This window comes from Balaenoptera physalus (assembly GCF_965194825.1).
Source record: "Balaenoptera physalus genome assembly, chromosome: 2".
Taxonomy (NCBI): domain Eukaryota; kingdom Metazoa; phylum Chordata; class Mammalia; order Artiodactyla; family Balaenopteridae; genus Balaenoptera; species Balaenoptera physalus.
Window position 1 is genome coordinate 90409851 of NC_138883.1, and position 23667 is coordinate 90433517.

Consider the following 23667-nt stretch of genomic DNA (forward strand, 5'->3'; position numbering starts at 1 on the left):
CACCCAAAACTAATGGAATACACATTCTTTTCAAGTGCACATGGAACATTCTCTGGGATTGACCACATACTAGGACACAAAACAAGCCTCAACAAATTTAGGAGGAGAGAAATTATCTCAAGTATGTTTCCTGACCGCAACGGCATGAAACTAGAAATCAACCACAGAAAGAGAAATGAGAAAAAAATGATTACAAGGAGATTAAACAACATGCTACTAAAAAAACCCAATGGGTCAATGATGAAATCAAAGAGGAATTTAAAAAATACCTTGAGACAAATGACAATGAAAGCACAACCATACAAAATCCGTGGGATGCAGCAAAAGCAGTTCTAAGAGGGAAGTTCACAGTGATACAGGCCTTCCTCCAGAAATAAGGAAATTCTGAAATAAACGACCTAACTTACCACCTAAAAGAATTAGAAAAAGAACAAACAAAACTTAAAGTCAGCAGAAAGGAGATAATAAAGATCAGAGAGGAAATAAATAAAATAGAGATTAAAAAAAAACAGTAGAAAAAAATTGATAAAACAAAGACCTGGTTCTTTAAAGGGGTAAAAAATTGACAAACGTCTGGCCAAGCTCACCAAGAAGAAAAGAGAGAAGACCCAAATAAACAAAAGAAGAAAGGAAAGAGGAGAAATAAAAACCGATACTGCAGGGGAAAAAAAAAAACTTTAAGAGAATACTATGAACAATTATATGCCAACAAATCGGACACCCTAGAAGAAATGGACAACATTCTAGAAATATACAGCCCACCAAAATTGAATCAAGAAGAAATAGATAATTTGAACAGACCCATCACTAGAAGTGAAATGGAATCTGTAATTAAAAAAAAAAAAAAAACTCCTGGCAAGCAAAAGTCCAGCACCAGATGGCTTCACTGGGGAATTCTACCAAGCATGCAATGACGAACTTATATTGATCATTTTCAAACTCTTCCAAAAGATTAAAGAGGTGGGAGCACTCCCAAAGTCATTCTATGAAGCCACCATCACCCTGATACGAAAACTAGACAAAGACACTACCAAAAAAAGAAAATTACAGGCCAATATCTTTGATGAATAAAGATGCAAAAATTCTCAACAAAATATTAGCAAACTGGGCTTCCCTGGTGGCGCAGTGGTTGAGAATCTGCCTGCCAATGCAGGGGACACGGCTTTGAGCCCTGGTCTGGGAAGATCCCACATGCCATGGAGCAACTAGACCCGTGAGCCACAACTACTGAGCCTGCGCATTTGGAGCCTGTGCTCCGCAACAAGAGAGGCCACGATAGTGAGAGGCCCGCACACCGCGATGAAGAGTGGCCCCCGCTTGCCGCAACTAGAGAAAGCCCTCACAGAAACGAAGACCCAACACAGCCAAAAATAAATAAATAAATTAATTAATTAATTAATTAAAACAAAAAACAACTTAAAAAAATATATTAGCAAACTGAATCCACTACACATAAAAAAGATCATACACCATCACCAAGTTTGATTCATCCCAGGGTCACAAGGATGGTTCAACATATGCAAATCAATCAATGTGATACACCACATCCACAAAAGGAAAGACAAAAACCACATGATCATCTCAATAGATGCAGAAAAAGCATTTGATAAAATCTGACATCCATTCACAATAAAAACTCTTACCAAAGTGTGTATAGAGGGAACATATCTCAACATAATAAAAATTATTTATGACAAACCCACAGCCAAATTAATACGCAATGGTGAAAAGCTAAAAGCCTTCCTGCTAAAATCTGGAACAAGACAAGGATGTCCACTCTCACTTAACATAGTATTGGAAGTCCTAGCTACAGCAATCAGACAAGAAAAAGAAATTAAAGGTATTCAAACTGGTAGGGAAGAGGTAAAACTGTCATTATAAGCAGATGACATGATACTATATATAGAAAACCCTAAAGACTCCACACAAAAAACTACTAGAACTGATAAACAAATTCAGCAAGGTAGCAGGATACAAGATTAACATACAGAAATTGGTTACATTTCCTTACACTAACAATGAAATATCAGAAAGGGAATGCAAAAAACAATCCTTTTTAAAATCACATCAAAAAAAATACTTAGGAATAAACCTCATCAGGGAGCTGAAAGACATATGCTGAGAACTATAAAACATTGATAGAGGAAATTAAAGATGATTCAAGAAAAGGAAAGATATCCCAGGCTCTTGGATTGGAAGAATTAATATTGTTAAAATGGCCATACTACCCAAAGCAATCTACAGATTTAATGTGATCCCTATCAAATTACCCATGAGATTTTTCACAGAACTAGAACAAATAATCCTAAAATTTATATGGAACCCAATTCTGGGTCATAAAAGACCCAGAATTGCCAAAGCAATTCTGAGGCAAAAGAACAAAGCAGGAGGAATAACCCTCCCAGACTTCAGACAATACTACAAAACTATAGTCATCAAAACCACATGGTATTTGCACAAAAACAGACATATGGATCAATGAAATAAAATAGAGAGCCCATAAATAAACCCACACACCTATAGTCAATCAATCTTTGACAAAGGAGGTGTGAATATATAATGGAGAAAAGAGTCTCTTCAGCACGTGGTGTTAGGAAAGGTGAACAGCTACATGGAAATCAATGAAGTTATAACACACCCTCACACCATACACAAAAATTAACTCAAGATGGCTTAAAGACTTAAATATAAGATGTGACATCATAAAACTCCTAGAGGAGAACATAGGCAAAACATTCTCTGACATAAATCATACAAGTGTTTTCTTAGGTCAGTCTCCTAGGGCAATAGAAATAAAAGCAAAAATAAACAAATGGGATCTAATCAAACTTATAAGCTTTTGCACAGCAAAGGAAACCAGAAACAAAAAGAAATAACAATCTACGGACTGGGAGAAAATATTTGCAAATGATGCGACTGAAGAGAGCTTAATTTCCAAAATATACAAACAGCTCAGCAACAAAAAGCAACCCAATCAAAAAATGGGCAGAAGACCTAAACAGGCATTTCTCCAAACACAACATACAGATGGCCAATAGGCACATGAAAAGATGCTCAACATCGCTAATTATTAGAGAGATGTAAATCAAATCTGCAATGAGGTACCACCTCACACTGGTCAGAATGGCCATCATAAAAATGTCTACAAATAACAAATGCTGGAGAGGTTGTGGAGAAAAGGGAACCCTCCTGCACTGTTTGTGGGAACGTAAGTTGGTGCAGCCACTATGGAAAACAGTATGGATGTTCCTCAAAAAACTAAAAATAAGAGTTGCCATATGATCCAGCAATCCCACTCCCGGGCATATATCCAGACAAAACTCTAATTCGAAGATACATGCACCCCAATGTTCATTGAGCACTATTTACAATAGCCAAGATATGGAAGCAACCTAAATGTCCGTTGACAGATGAATGGATAAAGAAGATGTGGTGTGTGTGTGTGTGTGTGTGTGTGTGTGTGTGTGTGTGTGTGTGTGTATATATATATATATATATATATAAAATAGAACACTACTCAGCCATAAAGAGGAATGAAATAACACCATTTGCAGCAACATGGGTGGACCTAGAGATTATCATACTAAGTGAAGTAAGTGAGAAAGAGAAAGACAAATACCATATGATATTACTTATATGTGGATTCTAAAATATGACACAAATGACCCTATCTACGAAACAGAAGCAGACTCACAGACATAGAGCACAGACTTGTGCTTGCCAAGGGGAAGAGGGGGTGGCAGATGAATAGATGGGGAGTTTGGGGTTAGCAGATGCAAACTATTATGTATAGAATGGATAAACAGAAAGGTCCTACTCTATAGCACAGGGAGCTATATTTAATATCCTGTAATAAACTATAATGGAAAAGAATATGAAAAAGAACATATATATAAGAATATATATATAAAGAATATATATATATATATCTGAATCACTTTGCTGTACAACAGAAACTAACACAAAATTGTAAATAGAATATACTTCAGTAAAAAATAAATTAAAAAAAATAGGTCACACAGACTAACCTCCATTTTAAAATATTAGTGGATGGAAATTCTCTGGGTATGTTGATTCTGAATGTCAGTAAGATCTGTCACCCCAAATTTCTCCTGCTATCTTTGTGAATAATATAGAGTTAAGCCTCATGGGAATATAGTTAGGTAGATATAAACACCTGAAAAAGATATTAACATTAATCTGTGGAGAAGTCTCTAGTAGCTTGTCATAGTTTTATTTCCTTAATTAAAAAATTGTTTTTTGGTTTTTAGCTCTGAACTTTTTAATGTATTAGTTTTATATAGCTTTGGAAGACTATATAAAAGGCATGTGTTTGAAATTTTTTGATGACATAAAGCTGGGAGGAATGTTTACTACTTTGGGATAGAACACTCAAGATTAATTGCTTTCATTTGGCTTGTATAATAGGAATATATGAAAAATCATCAGTATTTAAAACAAAATCAACTGTGAATGTTTAGGAAGGGGAGCCCTGATTTGATAGTGATTTATGAAGAAATGACCTAGAGATTTTAGTTCATCAAAACTCAATATGAATATATATGTGGAACCTAGAAAAATGGTACAGATGAACCGGTTTGCAGGGCAGAAATAGAGACACAGATATAGAGAACAAACGTATGGACACCAAGGGGGGAAAGTGGCAGGGGGGTGTGGTGGTGTGATGAATTGGGAGATTGAGATTGACATATATACACTAATATGTATAAAATGGATAACTAATAAGAACCTGCTGTATAAAAAAATAAATAAAATTCTAAAATTTAAAAAAACCTCAATATGAATAAACAGTGAGATTAATTGACAAAATGCTAATGAATTTTTAAGGCATATTAGTACAATAATACAGAATATGGAACATCAAAGTTTCTTTTGTACACGGATCAGTTGAAGCAGATCTGCAGTATGTGTTTAGTTCTGGACACCATGTTTTAAGAGAGATGCAGAAAGGTTGGGATGGATGCAGAAGAGGCTGACCTGGAAAAGATGTCCATGAAAAGTCATGGAGAATGGCTGAGGGTTTCGGCAATGTCTAGATCATAGTGGAGAAGATATACATCTTCAAGTATTTGAAGGTTGTCAACATGAAAAGGGCTTAGACTTGATTTAGGTGGCCCCAGGGATAGAATTTGGCATATGGCAAAATTTACAGGGAGGAAGATTTGAGTCTCTCATAAGGAAGACCTTTCTAGCAATTCCCATTCTGAAATGGAAATAGGCTGCCTGGCAAGGCGGTCAGTTTCCTATCAGAAGACTTTCAAAGACAGACCTAGGGGCCCCTTGTCAGAGTTATCTAAAGGGTCATGCTTTGGGAAGGTGAACCAGGTGATCCCTAAAGTCCCTTCTTACCTCACGAGATCCAGCATGAGCTCAGTGTCTGCATACAGTAGGTTCTCAAGAAATAACTGCCAAATGAATGAAGCATAAGAATAAAAAAAGTCAGGGGCAGACTTTTGCACTTGATAAATTTTTTAGTCATGGATGATTTTATGGAGTTGAACAGTAATTGCACATAGTATCAGGAGCATGTCATCTTGGGAAAAATGAAACCCTTGGCCCACACAGAGTTTGAAATTTCCTAGATAGTTGGCTTACCTTTCTTGCTCTGGCATAACTCATGCTCAGTCTTGTAAGTTTAGAACTATTTGATAATGATCAGTGCTTCGCCCCAAACTAATGTGATGCTGTTTCTTTTTCAGGATAATCGTATCCACACATCCAAGTACAACATTCTCACCTTCTTGCCCATTAATTTATTTGAACAGTTTCAAAGAGTGGCAAATGTGTATTTCCTTTTCCTTCTGATTTTACAGGTAATGTTTAGGTTGTATTTCTTCATCATCTGTTTGTTTAAAATATTCATATAACTTGAAAAAATAAGTTATTTTACTTAGTTAAATGTTCATGCTTAGAGAAAATCAGCTTTATCAGATTTTTAATTATTTAGTTATTATTGCTGTTTCTCTCCACAAGGGTGGGAGGGCTAGGAATGGGTAAAAACTAGTACATTCATCATTTTAAACACTGAGGTCATTTTAAAATGCTGCCTTGTACTTTATTTGAACCAAACCAGAGCCTAATAATTACTGTTCATAGCCTCCTTCCTTTCTTTATCTCCCTGTCACATTCACAGTGGGGGTATTGAGAGAGTTGAAGCAAAGAGTCTAGCTGAGTAGTACTTTGTGGAACTTAATCTGGCAAATTTCATTTGCATCTAAGAACAATGATGAATTTTTTATATATATATATAATAAATGATGTATGTTATATGTTATTTCACTGTGACTATTTTTGATAGTTTTGAGTGGTTAATTGGTAGTTAGAAACCTTTCTTTTTCTTTCCATTTGACTAAAATTTGAACCTAAATGAAATTTCAGCTTTTATTGATATTTTAGGAAGAAAGGGCATAAATCAAAGAATGTACATACATATAAACAGCTCATGTTAGCCAGTTATTTACCTAGTATTTACTTTAGAGTGATTTGATCAGATCAAACTGGTAGATTCAGAATGTACTGGGCTATGTGTTAATTATAGAAAATAAGAAGATGGACTAGATATGTTCAATCTGGATTATACCATGAATACTATTTTTTCTTTAATTGAATAACTATTTATTCAGTAGAATAACTGTGTTAAGAATCTTTTGGTTGTAAGTGGTAGGCATCTAAATTCACTTAGTGTATTTTATGTATGACAATTCATGGGCAAACTATTTTAACAGGATGTGACTTCTCTTTTTCTACTTCCTCCATGTTTACTTTACAGGCCCTCTCTACTTGGTGCTCCTTGAAAACTTTAGACTTTTTTTCTCCTAGCTTCAACTCCCATGTAAAAGGGAGGCAGAGGCAGAGGGGGAGAAGGGGAGAGAGGAAGAGGGAGGAGGAAGAGTAAAGAGGGAGAGGGAGAGAGAGAATGAGAATGAATCACTTTTTCTGTTGCTCCAGCAGGTCTTGGGATTAGTTGTAATTGGACCATGCTGTTACCTTCCTATCCTAAATCAATCACTGTGGCTCAGGAATTGCCTTGACCTAGATCACATGCCAAAGCCTAGGAGCCAGCTGGATGGAATCAGTCCACAAAAATTACGTGTACTCAAAGTAGAGGAGTGGGGTAGTTCTTTAAGAATTAAGGATAGAGTCGAGAAGAACTGGATGCTGAACAAGAAAAAAAAAGCAGTGAAAGTATACCTTACAATTTTTGAGGAGACTTTCTTTCTCCCCCATGAATTTTGGTTTCTTCAGAGAACCCTTTACACTGTCCTAGAATTTTGAGCTCATTTCTCTAATGGGTTTCTTATTTATGGCCAAAGGCTCTTGTTCAGAGAGTTTTATATCTGGAAGGGATCTTTGGGATGGTTCAGTACAACCTCCTTTCTTTTATTGGTGAAGAAATGAGACCTGGAGAAGTTAAGTGAGGTGTAAAGGTTTTACCATGAGTTAATGATAGAACTCAGACTAGGATCCAGCTTTTCTGCCACCCAGCCTAATATTTTTGTTGGTACTTCAGAGGCTTTTGAGGTTTGTTTTTTTTAAAAATTTTATTTGGAAGTTATTACATAAAATTACATAAAACAGCACTACAATAAATTTATTGTAGTGCTGTTTCGATGGGGCCTGATTGCCACACACTGACCATCTCCACCCATCCTTCCCCGCCTGATGGCCCTGACGTAGCTCCAAACTGAACGCCACTTGAAAACTACTTTTGTAAGGGAGTCATGTCAACTGTTACTATGTCTCTCTCAGATGGGTGGCTTTACAGGTACGGGTCCAAGCTTTGGAGTTAAATAGACCTAGGTTCAAGTTTTAGCAGTGTATGTTCTTGGCTTAGTTGTTTGACTTCTCAGATACCTTTTTTATAAAATGGGAAAATGATACCCAGGGCCGTGGCATTTCCTGACTCTAGGCTGCCATTCACAGTGTATTCTATGCTGTGCACTCAGGGTGCTATTTACATGGAATGTAAGCACTCTGGGTTTGTGCAAAACACCTCTGGCACAGAACCTAATGCAAAAAACTTCTCTGAGGATCAAATGACATAATATCTAAAAGTACTTGGCACAGTGTCTGGTGCAAGGTAGGTGCTCAAGGATTCTCTCTTTGGGAATTGGTAAGGGGTTGGTAAAACTGTGAAAAGTTGAAATGAGAAGCTGAGAAAAGATAGGTGACATTTATCATCCTAGAGAAAGATCGTCATTTGTGAAAGATTTCAAGAAGCTTACTTCTCAACTTGCTATAAAAATTTAATTTTTGTCAGGCAGTCTGAAAATTGTTTCAATGATACTTCTATTCTATGTGTCTTATACCTGAGTGCAAACGCTTAAATTATTGAAAAGCTGTTCCATATTTGTACAAATATCTGAATATCATTTCATTAATTTCTGTCAAGTCATAAAATTGAGTGACAAAAATTGAAAGCTATCTTTATGAAATTTAAAAGCCCTAAACTACTTGAAATATTTGTTTCAGCTGATTCCAGAAATTTCCTCCTTGACCTGGTTTACCACCATTGTACCTTTGGTCCTGGTGGTAACTATGACAGCTGTCAAAGATGCCACAGATGATTATGTAAGTATTTGCTTTTGAGCATTCCTAAGGTCTCAGTTTCAATTGTGACCTCTCAGAAGTAGAAAATAGAGATCCATTTGAAATTTTTGAATGAAGCTCTTTTGGTAAATACCATAAGAAACTCTATGGTTACTTATTTGATGATTAAAATAGATGTCATAGAGCTAGAGCCTGTTTATGATAATGGCAAGGGGGCTTCAATAACTAGACTCACACCCTTATTTTGTACTTGAGGAAACTAAAGCCTGTAAGGAACTAAAGATTTTCTAATGAACATACAGCCAGTTAGTGGTAAGACCAGAATTGGATCACAAACCTGCTTCCACCTAGTGAAGTATTATTTATCCTATGTCTCTAGTCTTTGTCTAAGTTTTGGGAGTTGGTAGATATTAGGCATTCTCACATCCTCTGCTCATTATACCAGAAATTACAATATCAAATAACTTCAAAAGTCGGGCAACTAATGTAAATAATTAAGGTATAAGACAGCAGAAAGTTTTGAAGTCTCCATAATCCAAAGGTCATTCAAGTTCGAAGATTTAAAACAAAGCCTTGGGCAAACCAAACATTCTAAATCCAGACAAGTTCTATTCTCTCCTAGGTGATTGCATGCACCCTAGCCTCAATAGCTCTCTATTTGCCAGTGACTGACAGATTTATATCTCCTCTGAACTCATACATGGGATTACCATTTCTAGTCCTTCCAGACTCCATCTGTGCCAATGCCAAGACCCCTTGGCAAAGCCTGAGCATCCTGAGGCCCAGAGAGTGGGCCCCTCAGCTTTTAGGTGGTAAACTGCTTGGTCCTTTTCTGTGATGACAGCTAGTCAATTTAGGGGACTATTTTCAGGTTAGATACAGATGTGACTAAATACTAAGTCTCTTTTTGTGTCTTCTGCAGTTAATGCTTGAATATGCTTTTATTTTTGTGATAGTATGTGCTGGTTAGTCAGGGTCTTGGCAGGAAAGAGATGTCACCTTGGAATGGGGGTAGATTGGAGAAAGATTAATAATGAAGGGACTACTTAAAGGGTTGTGAGTGAGAAAAAGCACATAGGGTAGCAACAACATAGGTGGCAATACTACTTCTAGACCTGAAGGAGCAAAAGGAGGAAGCAATTGCTGGACCTGGAGCTGTAGCTGAGGGCTACCTGTAGAGGAAGTGGCCACTGCTGACTCAGCTCAAAAGAAGCCAGGAATACATACCCCATTTTCCTCTCCTCTGGCCCCATGAGTTTCTGTCAGTACCACCTATTGGCCAAGCCCGATCAATAGCCAAAGGGCAAGGATTAAATAGGTCAGCTTCCCCTGGCACAGGGCAGAGTGTAGAAGGACAGGGTGTAGGTATGGAGGAGCAGAGACTCTCCACCCCTGTCAAATTATATATTCTGTCAAAATGATCTTCCCCGTCTATGGCAGTGTTGGTGGAAAGAAGTTTGCACGCTAATGATGGGCTGGCTTAACTTACTCCTCTACCGGTACTATAAACTCTTTTCATGTTAACCAATGCTAAGTATCTTTTTTTCCCTAGTAATATTCCTTGACTTATACCTGGCAATCAGTGTAATTGTAGGCACTGAGCATAGTCTAATAGAAAGATTGGGATGAATTTAGGAGGGACGTTGAAAAAGGGAAGGGCTGATGGAAGCAATTTATATATTGTGATATTGATAAAATATGAGTTTTTTTAAAGGAAAAAGTAATAATCCTGATGATTATAATATATAAAATCAATTTCTTATCTCCTGTTCATCTGTGCATTTAGGCTAATTGATTGAAATAACATCTTATCTCTACTTTAGCCTATTACTATCTGGTCTTGGCAGCTCATGTAGAAAGCCTTATCTGAATGGCCGCTAATTTATGAGTTTAGTAGAAGGCTCATAATATGTGGATTCTTCTAAGCACTATAAGATATTTTCATTACTGGAATACAAAATAAGAAATAGGATCACTTGGGCATAAAAACATAAATCCACACCAAATGTGGTTCAGTATTGTATTCTGATTTTTGTTTTAAATGCTCAGTATTTCATAAGATCACTGTTAACAATTAGAATTTCTGGAGAACAAGAATACATGTTGTTACAAGTAATTGCTTGACTTCAAAGAAATCCATAAAACAGAATGAATGATGTTCCAGTAAAGTATTGAGCACATATGTGAGAGAAATGGAAGCCCCATTCCTTGTTGAAGACATCAAAATTAATGTATGGTTTTCTCTGGAACTGTGTGGCAGAGTAAAGGGCACATTGTCTTCTTCAAAGCAACTATAAATGTGTGGGAATTGGAAGAGCATGTGGCTAGACTTGTTGCATTGGTGACACCTAGAATGAAGTTTAGTGGGAAGGGTCTTGATTCAGATTTAGAACACGTGGAGCTGGGTCCAAGGTAAGCATAAGTCATGCTCATTTTAGACCGATGGTGATATTGTCCAAGCAGATGAACTCAAAGTATTTTCAGTGTCACTATTTGTGCTGACAAAGTATGATTTAATATGTTTTTTCACAAACACTTTGATTTTCAGTTTCGCCACAAGAGTGATAATCAAGTGAATAATCGGCATTCTGAAGTGCTCATTGACAGCAAGTAAGAAATATGTTCTTTATGCTGTTTTTAAGATGTCTGGTCACAAAACAGGTCTGGACAATTGGTGGCTTTCTCATTTAATTGAATATATGTTTCTTTCCCCCTTTAACTTTTTTTTTTTAATTTATTTATTTGCTTTTATTTTTGGCTGTGTTGGGTCTTTGTTGCTGTGCGCGGGCTTTCTCTAGTTGCAGCGAGCAGGGACTACTCTTCGTTACGGTGCATAGGCTTCTCATTGTCATGACTCCTTTTGTTGCAGAACAGGGGCTCTAGGCACGTGGGCTTCAGTAGTTGTGGCTCGCAGGCTGTAGAGCACAGGCTCAGTAGTTGTGGCGCATGGCTTAGTTGCTCCACGGCATGTGGGATCTTCCCGGGCCAGGGATCAAACCCGTGTCCCCTGCATTGGCAGGCAGATTCTTAACCACTGCACCACCAGGGAAGCCCCGCCCCCTTTAACTTATTAAAAATTACAGTGTAAGTCCTTTGTATCTTCATGGCTCTTTTTTAAGTTCAGCAAATGCTTGTGCTACCTACTCAACTTTTACTTCAAATTCCTTTGGAGTTTCCTTTGTGGAACACAGACATATTATTGTTACTTTTCATTTCTAGATCTAATACTATTTAGAACTGGCACACATGTGATGTTTGTAGCAGATGTTTAATGTATTTGAATAATTTGCTTTGGTAATTTCTGGGAATATTGCTAGAGAGACTTCAACACATATCAAGTGATAGTGATAAGCATTTTTTATTAACTTGATAGTTGAGTTTAGAACGAATTATCCACCATAACACAGATTTTGAATTGCTGTTAAATTCATCCATCTATAAAGAAATATATACGGGAATGGTTCTTGAATCTGAAATGGTTTAAAATGTGTATTTATACACAAACAACAGCAAAAACACCTCCAGAAAACTTAGCAAAAAGGGAAATTTCAAACCTTCATTCCATGTTTCTTAGTCTCTTTCTTTGTCCCTTTTTTTTAACATGTGACAAAGTAAATTTTTAACATTTTACTTTAATCTGGCAGTCAGTCACATCTGCTGATGATTTGGAAGCACTTGGATACTGTGAAGAATGTAATTTTTAAAGGGAATATCATAAAACGTATTAATCACATGAGATAGAAAATTCCAAGAAATGGATATCAAGAGGGGCTAGGTAGTCTAGACAATAACGGGTAGGATTATAGTAATTAATCTCCTTCTGCAACCAAAACATTGACTGATTATTAATAATGTAATGGATACATATAGTTTTCCTTTATTGGATTATTTTAGAAAATGGCATTAAATGCACAGTGAAAAAAAAAATGATCTTAATCTAAAACCACAGTTGTAGAAACACAGCCTCTGAAAGTGTGATCTTGACGTGACATGGATAAGCCATAAAGATGTCTGGAACCATGTGGTTCATTTCCAATGTCAGCAGGTTTTGAATTGTTGCCACTATAGCATGGTGTTTAAAAGTATGGGTTTTGCACTCAGGGAGACTTGAGTTTAGTCCTGACCCTGAGTAATTCTATGGTCTTGAGCAAGTTCTTAAGAGGTGGTGACTCTTTGTAAGCTAATGTAGTGTGTGACTTTGAGCTGGACTGTTGCCTATCCTGATTTTCTCAAGCCTTGCAGTTCTGACTGGGAATTACATCTGACAATATGATCTGACTAATTCCCCAAGGAACATTTGATAATCAGTCTCATTACTTTGAAGTATCATCTCTCATGAAATATGTTAAAAATATGTACAATTACATAATGAATTTGAACTAATAGCCTGAGCATATCTTTTAATGTCTCTCAAATTACCAGTTAAATTTTGTGACACTATTTGGGCAGTGACAGATATTGACACCTCTACCTGGAGGCCATGGGAATATCCAGTAACTTAGATATTCAGAAACTTGATGACTGTGTGTGTCCCACACATGCTAGCTATCATTGTCATTATAATTAGAAGTAGCATTGGTCTTACTTTCTTGTGGTTTCATTTAGCTTCTTGTCTATTCCTTATGAGGTAACATCTCTTTGTAATTTGATATGGGGTGATGTTTTGAAAAGTATTGTTGCTGATCCTGTGATGTTGAAAGTAGAAGCACACATCATTGAGAATGGAGTATTCTTTAGGATTCGGTTAAAAATCACGCAAGACTTTCCATTTGTAAGATTACCTTCTACTGTGAGCTCCTTTAGGGCATCTCTCTTGATCATGTCTGTGTCCCTTGAGCCTAGCACAGTGTCTTTGGAATTTTCAAACTGAGCAGTAACAAGTATTCTTGCTGAGAGGGCAATCTACCAGAGGAGCTTGATCTGTAAAAATTTTGCTGAGTCCCATTACTAGCCAATTCCAGTGGCTGGGGTTTTGGTCTTTGCAGAATATTCTCAGGCTATGGAGACTGGCTTTTCACTTCTTGGAATCTGAGAAGTTGGAGAAATCAAATGGGCTTAGATTTGAGTTAGCCCAGGGAGCTCTGAGTCCTCTTTTGGAGCTGGTGGTCGCAGAGGATGCTCTCAGCGCTCTGCGCAGACCACTACTGTCTTCCTGTGCTCACCCTCAGCTCCTGTCTGCATTATTTGCTACTTTCTTCAGAGCACTGTCCTTGGGCTACCGGAGCCAATGACCGATTGGTGCAGGAGTAAGAAAGAGCAGCACCCCTGCCTTAAGTTGGACAAGCTCTGAGGTGCAATTAGCACCCCGAGTGCCTGTTGAGATCAGGCTGAGGATGGGACTTTGCCTGCGGTCATACCCTTACGTGGCTTCTTCCCCTTCCATGCGTTGCTTCTCATCTTCCTTACCAGTTTCTCCCAGAAGTGATTTCCTAAAGAACCCTTTACATATGAATCCTCATCTCAGGATCTGCTTTTAGGGAAGTTGATCTAACACAGTAGTTAATGCATACTTAACCCCATGGCAATGTTAATGGAAAATGTTAGGAAAGTGCTTTTGGGTCTATGCTAGACACCAATGGGTCATGATGCACGGATAAAGTAAAAAGCCTGGAGGGGATCAGAGGCATCCAGATGTTGCTGGATGTGGGTATCACACTGGGGTGGGCACTGCTAAGCACTGTGGCTTCCCTGTGTGCTTCTGGCAGAGGGCTTCTGGACTTGAGGTTCATGCTAGGGCAGGAGCCTTCACTGGCTTGTCCTGGAGGGAGGGGAGGCATGGTCAGCTTCGGGGAGGAGATTCCTGAGGGAAAGGGGGTACGATGAAAGCACCAGTCAGGAAACCTGGTCTATGTAAGTGATCGATGTGCTACTCTGGGCAATTAATTGTCATTCTGGCCTTCAGGTCTCCCTTCTTCTGCGCTCAGAAGCAAGGAACATGGCATTTACATTCAGATTCAACACATGTTTATTCAGTGACTACCATGTGTGGGCTCCAGTGCTTCCACATTTAACTCTCATAAAACCCCAGGGTGTGGGTGATAGTGCCTCTTTTTAGAGATGGAGAGATTAAGGCCTAGAAAAGGAATGACTTGTCCAGAGTTCCATGGCAAGTAAGAGCCTAAATTAGACTTTTACCTACTCGTGTTGTGATGTGTAAATGTAGACTTCGTGGTCTGACCACTTCTTCTCTATTTATTTTGCATTTGAAGGGCTTTGTACACAATTATAGAAATATAAACATAATATATATATATATATATATATATATATATATATATATTATCTAAATGTAATATATATGTGAATAAATATATATATCCTCACTTTTAGTGCCGGGAGCATTATTCATCTATGTTCTTAGCATTGTGCAAGCGAATGAACAATGTAAACTTAAGCCACACAATAATTAGAGAGACAAAACTCTCCCTTTATAACCTTCCTTTTCAAGGTTTTGTTACTTATATTCCTTTCCAGTCAGGACCAATCTTCTGTATCTGCAATCTGTTAAATATGCGAAAGTGCTTAAGAAATAGGTGTTGAATTAGCCTTTGATAAAATCTTTTGGTGTCTTAAGTTTTAAAACGAAGTAGAAGCGAACAATTCCAATTTCTAGAAATTACTGTGCCTGCTGTATAGGAAGTGCACATTGTCCCCCAGGCTACGAGTGCCGTCTGCTGACTGAACCTGTGGAAAACGTACCAGGAGATACTTAGTGTTTCTCTTGAGGGTTTCTCAGGTTATGCTAACAACCCGGGCCACTGGCCACCATGAGAGCACCTGGGCAGGTGAGGGGCAGTGAGAGGGAGTCTGAAAGTTCCCGCAGAGGTCATCCCATACGACACTCCTCAACCTGGGCTGCCCATTGTATCTGTACCCCACCCATGCCCAGAGCAAGTAAATGAGGAGCTTGCAGGGGAGGCTCTGGTGTTTTATAAAGTTTCCAAGATGGTTCTACTATGCAGACACAATTGAGAACCTCTAGTCAAGGCCATCTCTTTACCTACACTTGTATCTCTATGCCTGTATCTCTCAAATTTTAAAAGACATCCAAGGGAAGGAATTCCATTAATTTTTTAAAATGATAAGCATAGTTTTTCACATAAATCCTCACAAAGGAATAATTCTGTAATGCTGATTTACATTTTTTTTGTAGTAAGGCTCACATTTTTAGTCAAGCACATGGCCAATCAATAATTATTTTGCCATATTTTTCTTTCCTTCAGAAGTTCAGAATTTAATTTTTCTCATTTTCATCTTTTATTTCTTTCCCCATTACATGTGTTGTCCTCAACTCTGAATCATTTTCTGACTTTCATGTATTTATGCAACTTCCAAGTTTTGTTCTGTCCCATCAGCATTTCTAGTCGTATGGATTTGGGACAAGGGAAGGAGTGTGGAGGTCTTCTGCTACCCAGCTAGGTAGCTGTTAGTGTCATGTGGCTCTTGAGCACTTGAAATGAGGCTGGTCCAAATTCAGATGTGTTATTAAGTATACAGTATATACAAGATTTTGATGGCATAGTACCAAGTATGTAAGATATATCATTAATAATTTGTTTTATATTGATTCCATTTTGAAATTATAGTATCTTGTATACATTGGGTTAAATAAAACATATTATTAAAATTAAATTTACCTTTTGAAAAACTTGTTTAAATGTGGCTACCAGAAAATTTATTTATTTACTTATTTATTTTTTAACATCTTTATTGGAGTATAATTGCTTTACAATGGTGTGTGAGTTTCTACTGTATAACAAAGTGAATCAGCTATACATATACATACATCCCTATATATCCTCCCTCTTGTGTCTCCCTCCCATCCTCCCTATCCCACCCCTCTAGGTGGTCACAGAGCACCGAGCTGATCTCCCTGTGCTATGCAACTGCTTCCCACTAGCTATCTATTTTACATTTAAGATTACCTTTGTGGTCCACATTTGTGGCTGGCCTTCTATTTCTATTGGATGGCACTGCTCTTAGTTACAGGTGAGAGAACTGAGCCGAGAAGAAAATGAGCTCTATGCTATAAGCCCGGCCTCTGGATTCCCAGCTCAGGATTCTCTGTTTGATCTTGCTGGCTGTCGGCATAGTGGCTCGTGTCACTATGAACAAATAAAGTCAGCGTTACTTTTTCTTAGTATTTTTTACTTCCCTAACATCTTCTGAACTTACACTTGTGCATTAGAACAATCTGAGCTCAGATCCTCTGGTGCAATCGTCCCTCTTTCAGGTGGGATGTTTTCCCGCCTTCTCTAGATTTCAAATTGCTCTCGCCTATCAGCTTTTTGTGTAACAAATTCCATTTTATACTTTCCTGAGCTTTGGTACACTTGGCTTAAATCTCCCAGGCTCTTTCACAGAACTCTTCCCATCAATCTTCTTCAATCATTTCTCATTTGGAAACTGTGAGTATTTATAGGGAGAGACAAGGGCTTTCTTTACTGCAGAGTATTGTCTGTACTCTTCAAGTCTGGTATTCCTGGATGCTGCATAATTATGCAAACAAATACATTATTTCAGTAGGTGCAGATTTTCTCTTTGTTTAATCAACTTTTCTGGTTTAAGTGATAACTCCCACTGGATATTAGGATAGAAAATTTTGTTTCATTTTTTTCTTTAGTATGTAGGGGTTTTTTCCATTATAAAAGTAGCATATGTTCATTAAGAGAAATTTGGAAAATAGGAAAAAGTAGAAGGAAGAAAATAACATTCATGCTTCCACTATCCAAAAGTAATTATTACTATTTTCTTATATTTCCTTTCTGTCTTTTTTTTCTATGCCAAGATTTCTCATAATTGTGTGTATATGTTTTTATCCTTCTCTTTTTACTTTTTGTTTTTTGGCTGCACCACGTGGCTCGTGGGATGTTAGTTCCCTGACCAGGGGTCAAACCTCGGGCCCTCAGCAGTGAAAGCACCAAGTCTTAACCACTGGATCGCCAGGGAATTCCCTCCTTCCATTTTTTTTAAAGACCTCCTTCTGTTTTTACTTCACATCATATCATTACCGTTTTCCAAATCTTTTTCTGTTGTCTTTATATACCTAATTTTTAAGGGCTGCAGTTTTAAGGGCTGCATTCCTTTGAGTTCATGTCTTATAATTCACATAACCATTTCCCTATTGCTTGATATTTACTCTGTTTTTAATTTTAAAATATAGTTTCTTCATCTTTCTAAATTGATAGTTACCCTTTTCCAGACTGGGTTTTTGTGATATATTTACAAAATCCACTGAGAATGATTACATTGAACCTGTTATTTCCTATATTAAGTAATTGGAACTTGAAGCATTATTACTCAGTCTACTGATAGCAACTTTTATCAGAAGGTTTAAGTGTGAGCAGGAACAGGTTGGGCATATTGACTAAAGCATGGGAGGTTTCACTTCCGTCACACATGGGAGTTTCCAGAAACAAGGGTTTCATGTCAGACCACCAACCATCAAGTTTCAAATTTATCTTTTCTTAATCATAGCACAATATGAAAAAAACCCCAAAATGTTCTGCTTTAAAAAATGTATTAGTGACACATGTAAATCCCCAAACATCAATAATTTGAAACAGTTTGAATATAAGTTTTATATTGCAATTACTAGCTATATTGCACTCATCTGTAAAGTATCTGCATCAGTTTTGGTTTGCAGAATTCCCTGAGTAAATTTGGGCAGAGATTCAGAAGTGTGGCTAGCAGATCCTTTCAGGCAGCTCTGAAGGAACTCTTCCCATCTTCTTTGTCCTCCCAGATTAGAGGTATGTAGACCTGTGGTCAAAAGCACTATCATTTGCTGTTGAATTCTTGGCAATACCTTAATCAGGAGAGGAGTAATTCATGGATGTTATCCCCCTGTATTGGATTTGATCCAAAATGTTGGTCTTGGGTAAGAGTGGCTTATTATTCTTATTAAATATGCTCTCTTTGTCCTTGAGCTCCCTCAACAAAAAATGCCCAAGGTCATTGAACTTAATGAATCTGAAGCTGACACATATTTACTATGTCTGTGTGCTTCTTGTAAGTGGGGGAGTGGGAACGTGCAAGGTTCTGGAATTCTACTGATTACATGGGAGAACAGATGAACCCTGCTTTGAGTTATTTCGTCTTCATCAGGGCCTGTGGACTTGCAGGGGGAGTGGAGACTTCTGTGGTTAAACACAAGGCAGAGCACCAACTCTTTTTTTTTTTTTTTTTTTACCCCTAGCGCATGTAGATAATTTATGTTTTGATGGTGCCATTGGGTCTAGGGGACAGCTATTCAGGGTCTATATGAAGAAATCTGCATATTTGAAAGGAAAATTTGAGGTGAAAAATATTGATTCTTTTTTTAAACAGTGTTAATAAAACACACTATTATGGGCTTAAATGACAATGAATTCAAAAGCAAACTAATGGGAGTAGTCTCAGTACTTTTTGGACTCAGTGCAAATGGTTTAAAATTGATTTAATTTTTAGCTCACAGTGCTAACTCAGAGTAAAAGTGTTTCAAAAATAGTTTCACCCCCAATAAATTAATTTCAGTTTCTTAAGTCTTGGACTGATCATTTCCTGGGTGATTCTGCATGTCAGCTTTGCAAATGGAAGCGTCCATTTGCCAATGCGCTGATTTCTGTATGTGAGCCGTGACATTGTTGTAGTTCTTATAAGTGATTTTCCATTGTAATCAATTATTACATTGCATGAATACAATTTTTTGTGTTGAATTTCTAAATGGTGACTGTTTCCCCAAATGAGGTGCATCTTGAAATAACAGGAAATTATAGTACTTTCAAAACTTTGCACATGGGTTTTTTTTCAGTGGCATCTCCTAATTTCTTTTTAAAGTTTATATAACCCAGATGTTAGTGGCTCTCTTTTTCTCCTCTTAAAGCTCCCTTGAAGAACCCCCCAGGTGAAAGCATTAGAGAGCAAGGTAGAGTTGAATGAAGACTTTGTGGGGGATATAAATGAGGAAATTTATTTCACAAACTCCATAGCAAACAGTATGAAATCCCATTTTGACATTTTTCTTCCCCAAAGTTCTCTTTCTCTGCTGCTGGCCTTTATCATCTTTCCTTGCCCCATTCAGTGCTCAGTATAGCTGTCTCCAGTCTCCTCTCAGTATCTGGGGCCCCTCATATTTGTCTCCTTTTTATTAATCAGAGTAGTTTGGTTCTGCCTTGGCTCTGAACTCAAACCCATGCAGCTGCTCACCAAAATAGCAGGCTCTTCTGCAGCTAGGACCCACTTATCTGAGATGACAATGGAAGTTAAAAATACACCACATTCTATGTAACATTTAAAACTTGATTCTCTTTTTCAAAAATAGGTTTATGTATCTCTTCTCTGTTGTCATAGGGAGAGATCTAGAATTTCTTTTGAAAAAACAAACCTAAACCTAAACCACAGAGGCCTTGGAGATTTTAGAACATTAACTTTAATACTGTAAAACCTTCTTAAGATCTTAAAATCTGAAAGCTGAAAGAGATCATAATATTATAGTGAGTAAACTTGGTTTCAGTCAGAGCCCACTGGTTGTCTATACCAAACCAAACCAATGTTTTGACAGCATTTGTCAATTAACTACTTACTGCTGATGAACTGTATACACATTTCTACTACAAGGGCATTTTGCTTTAGATCTCCTGAGATAATCTCAATGGCTTCATTTCTCCTATGCATTTTATTTATTTATTTATTTATTTATTTATTTATTTATTTATTTATTTATTCATTTATTTTTAACATCTTTATTGGAGTATAATTGCTTTACAATGGTGTGTTAGTTTCTGCTGTATAACAAAGTGAATCAGCTATACATATACATATATCCCCATATTTTCTCCCTCTTTCGTCTCCCTCCCACCCTCCCTGTCCCACCCCTCTAGGTGGTCACAAAGCACCGAGCTGATCTCCCTGTGATATGCAGCTGCTTCCCACTAGCTATCTATTTTACATTTGGTAGTGTATATATGTCCATGCCACTCTCTCACTTCTTCCCAGCTTACCCTTCCCACTCCCAGTGTCCTCAATTCCATAGTCCATTCTCTACGTCTGCATCTTTATTCCTGTCCTGCCCCTAGGTTCTTGAGAACCATTTTTCTTTCTTGTTTTTTTTTTAGATTCCATATATATGTGTTAGCATACAGTATTTGTTTTTCTCTTTCTGACTTACTTCACTCTGTATGACAGACTCTAGGTCCATCCACCTCACTACAGATAAGTCAATTTTGTTTCTTTTTATGGCTGAGTAATATTCCATTGTATATATGTGCCACATCTTCTTTATCCATTCATCGTCGATGGACACTTAGGTTGCTTCCCTGTCCTAGCTATTGTAAATTGATGTGCAGTGAACATTGTGGTACATGACTCTTTTTGAATTATGGGTTTCTCAGGGTATATGCCCAGTAGTGGGATTGCTGTGTCATATGGTAGTTCTATTTTCAGTTTTTTAAGGAACCTCCATACTGTTCTCCATAGTGGCTGTATCCATTTACATTCCCACCAAAAGTGCAAGAGGGTTCCCTTTTCTCCACACCCTCTCCAGCATTTATTGTTTGTAGATTTTTTGATGATGGCCATTGTGACTGGTATGAGGTGATAACTCATTGTAGTTTTGATTTGCATTTCTCTAATAATTAGTGATGTTGAGCATTCTTTCATGTGTTTGTTGGCAATCTGTATATCTTCATTGGAGAAATGTCTATTTAGGTCTTCTGCCCATTTTTGGATTGGGGTGTTTGTTTTTTTGATATTGAGCTGCTTGAGCTGCTTGTATATTTTGGAGATTAATCCTTTGTCAGTTGCTTCATTTGCAAATATTTTCTCCCATTCTGAGGGTTGTCTTTTCATCTTGTTTATGGTTTCCTTTGCTGTGCAAAAGCTTTTAAGTTTCATTAGGTCCCATTTGTTTATCTTTGTTTTTATTTCCATTTCTCTAGGAGGTGGGTCAAAAAGGATCTTGCTGTGGTTTATGTCATGTGAGTGTTCTGCCTATGTTTTCCTCTAAGAGTTTGATAGTGTCTGGCCTTATATTTAGGTCTTTAGTACATTTTGAGTTTACTTTTGTGTATGGTGTTAGGGAGTGTTCTAACTTCATTCTTTTACATGTATCTGTCCAGTTTCCCCAGCACCACTTATTGAAGAGGCTGTCTTTTCTCCATTGTATATTCTTGGCTCCTTTATCAAAAATAAGGTGACCATATGTGCGTGGGTTTATCTCTGGGCTTTCTATCCTGTTCCATTAATTTATATTTCTGTTTGTGCCAGTACCATACTGTCTTGATTACTGTAGCTTTGTAGTATAGTCTGAAATCCCGGAACCTGATTGCTCCAGCTCCGTTTTTCTTTCTCAAGATTGCTTTGATATTCAGAGTCTTTTTTGTTTCCATACAAATTGTGAAATTTTTGGTTCTAGTTCTGTGAACAATGCCATTGGTAGTTTGATAGGGATTGCATTGAATCTGTAGATTGCTTTGGGTAGTATAGTCATTTTCACAATGTTGATTCTTCCAATCCAAGGACAGCCCATGCATTTTAGTTTGGTATATTATCTGTCTTTTGTGGGTAGAAAATTAAGAAAACTTAAAAGAGTATAAAGAAAATACAGAAATTTCTCTTGATTCCGTTATCCAGATCAGAGTGAACTACAGTGAACTTGTGAAGGCATTTTCGTACTCCCTTTTCTCTCCCATCTTTGTAACTTTGTTTTCTCCTCTTCTTATTACTCTCTACTCCTCCACACACTATGTATTTAAAAAATAATTGAGATTATACTATACCCTATTGTCATGGCCTGAATGATGCCCCCAGCCCCCTAAAAGATAGGTCCACTGGAGCCTGTGTATGTGATCTTATTTGGAAAAAGGGTCTTTGCCTATATCATTAAGTTAAGGATCTTGAGATGAGATCATCCTGGTAATCCAATCACAAGTGTATAAGAGAAGAGCAGGGAAGAAGATACACAGACAAAAAGGTAATGTGAAAGCAGAGGTTGGAGCTATAGAGACCCAGGTCAAGATGCCTGAGGCTACCAGCAGCTGGGGGAGGGGTGTGGAACAGTTCCTTCTCTAGAACCTCTAGGGAGAGCACCACTCAGCACACACCTTGATTTTGGACTTAAAGCCTGTAGAACTGTGAGAGAATAAAGATTTACTGTTTTAAAACCTAGTTTGTGGTAATCTGTTATAGTGGACTTAGGAAACTAATGCTCACTGGTTTTTAGCTTTTAATCAGAGGTTCTGTGTTTGTTCATTTGTTCATTTTTTCACTCAGTAGACATTTATTAAGTGCCTACCATGTGTCAGGCAGAATGCTATGTGCTGGGGGTGCAGAGTTAAATAAAAGGTAATTTCTGCCCCCAATAGAATGCAATCATACCTATATTGTATGTAATAGGTTTATCTCTAGAATTGCAGGATACTCTCACATTTCATTGTTTTTACTCACAGGTAAGATGAGTGAGCAAAATGACTCATCTCATTAGGAATGTGCAGCTTTCAAAAATTCTTGTTGGTATACAGGCTCTGTTGATAAACCAAAGCCAGGTGGTAGAAAACCTTAGTAGGATTTGGGAGCCTGGGTGGAAATGGTGCCTTGAAGCTGTGATTCAGGGGAACATTAAACCACCTTTAAACTTGAGCAGTATTGTCTAAAACTGAGATCTAGTTCCTTATTCCATGTCAGGAACTTAAAAAATTCTCTCTTGAATTTTGACAAGGAATAGAGGTGTAATAATGGAAGAAAAAAAAAGAGGGCAGTGTGAATAGAAAGTAAGAATAATGATCTCTAAATTAGATCTCAAGACTCAGAAGCATCTGGGAAATTTGGAGGCTGTAAGAATGATATTGTCAGCAACACATGGGAAGAAAACTCTGGCAGTGGCATTGTGGACTAGTTACTAGAGGTAAGGAAGAAAGGGAGAGTGTAACTGGGATTGTGATGCTGAACATTGCAGGAGGAATGGACTCTAATCATGGAGAAAGAATAGATTTTGAAGATGTGAAGAAAGTTGATAGTATTTTTTAACGGAGAATATATGTGCAGTAAAGTATACTTTGTCTAAGCTTCAGAAAAGTGAGCATTAATTCAAAATAAGCATTTATTGGTTTTAAATTTGAC

The 23667-nt window shown here is 37.4% G+C and overlaps 1 protein-coding gene across 8 annotated transcripts in view; it reads left to right on the forward strand.

Moving 5' to 3' along the window:
- Window positions 1-23667, forward strand: part of ATP8B4 (ATPase phospholipid transporting 8B4 (putative)) — a 314688-nt gene that overhangs the window by 147173 nt on the left and 143848 nt on the right. For 4 of the 8 annotated variants that reach the window (XM_082452990.1, XM_082452991.1, XM_082452989.1 and 1 more), the window contains 4 exons: window positions 5721-5834; window positions 8494-8592; window positions 11120-11181; window positions 21489-21527. The exons of 2 other annotated variants lie outside the window; for them this stretch is intronic. In XM_082452990.1, the coding sequence (XP_082309116.1) occupies window positions 5721-5834; window positions 8494-8592; window positions 11120-11181; window positions 21489-21527 (314 nt within the window). Of the gene's footprint in view, window positions 1-5720; window positions 5835-8493; window positions 8593-11119; window positions 11182-14841; window positions 18324-21488; window positions 21528-23667 lie in introns of those variants that run through there. 2 more of the 8 variants (XM_082452992.1, XM_082452996.1) reach the window with 2 other exon arrangements.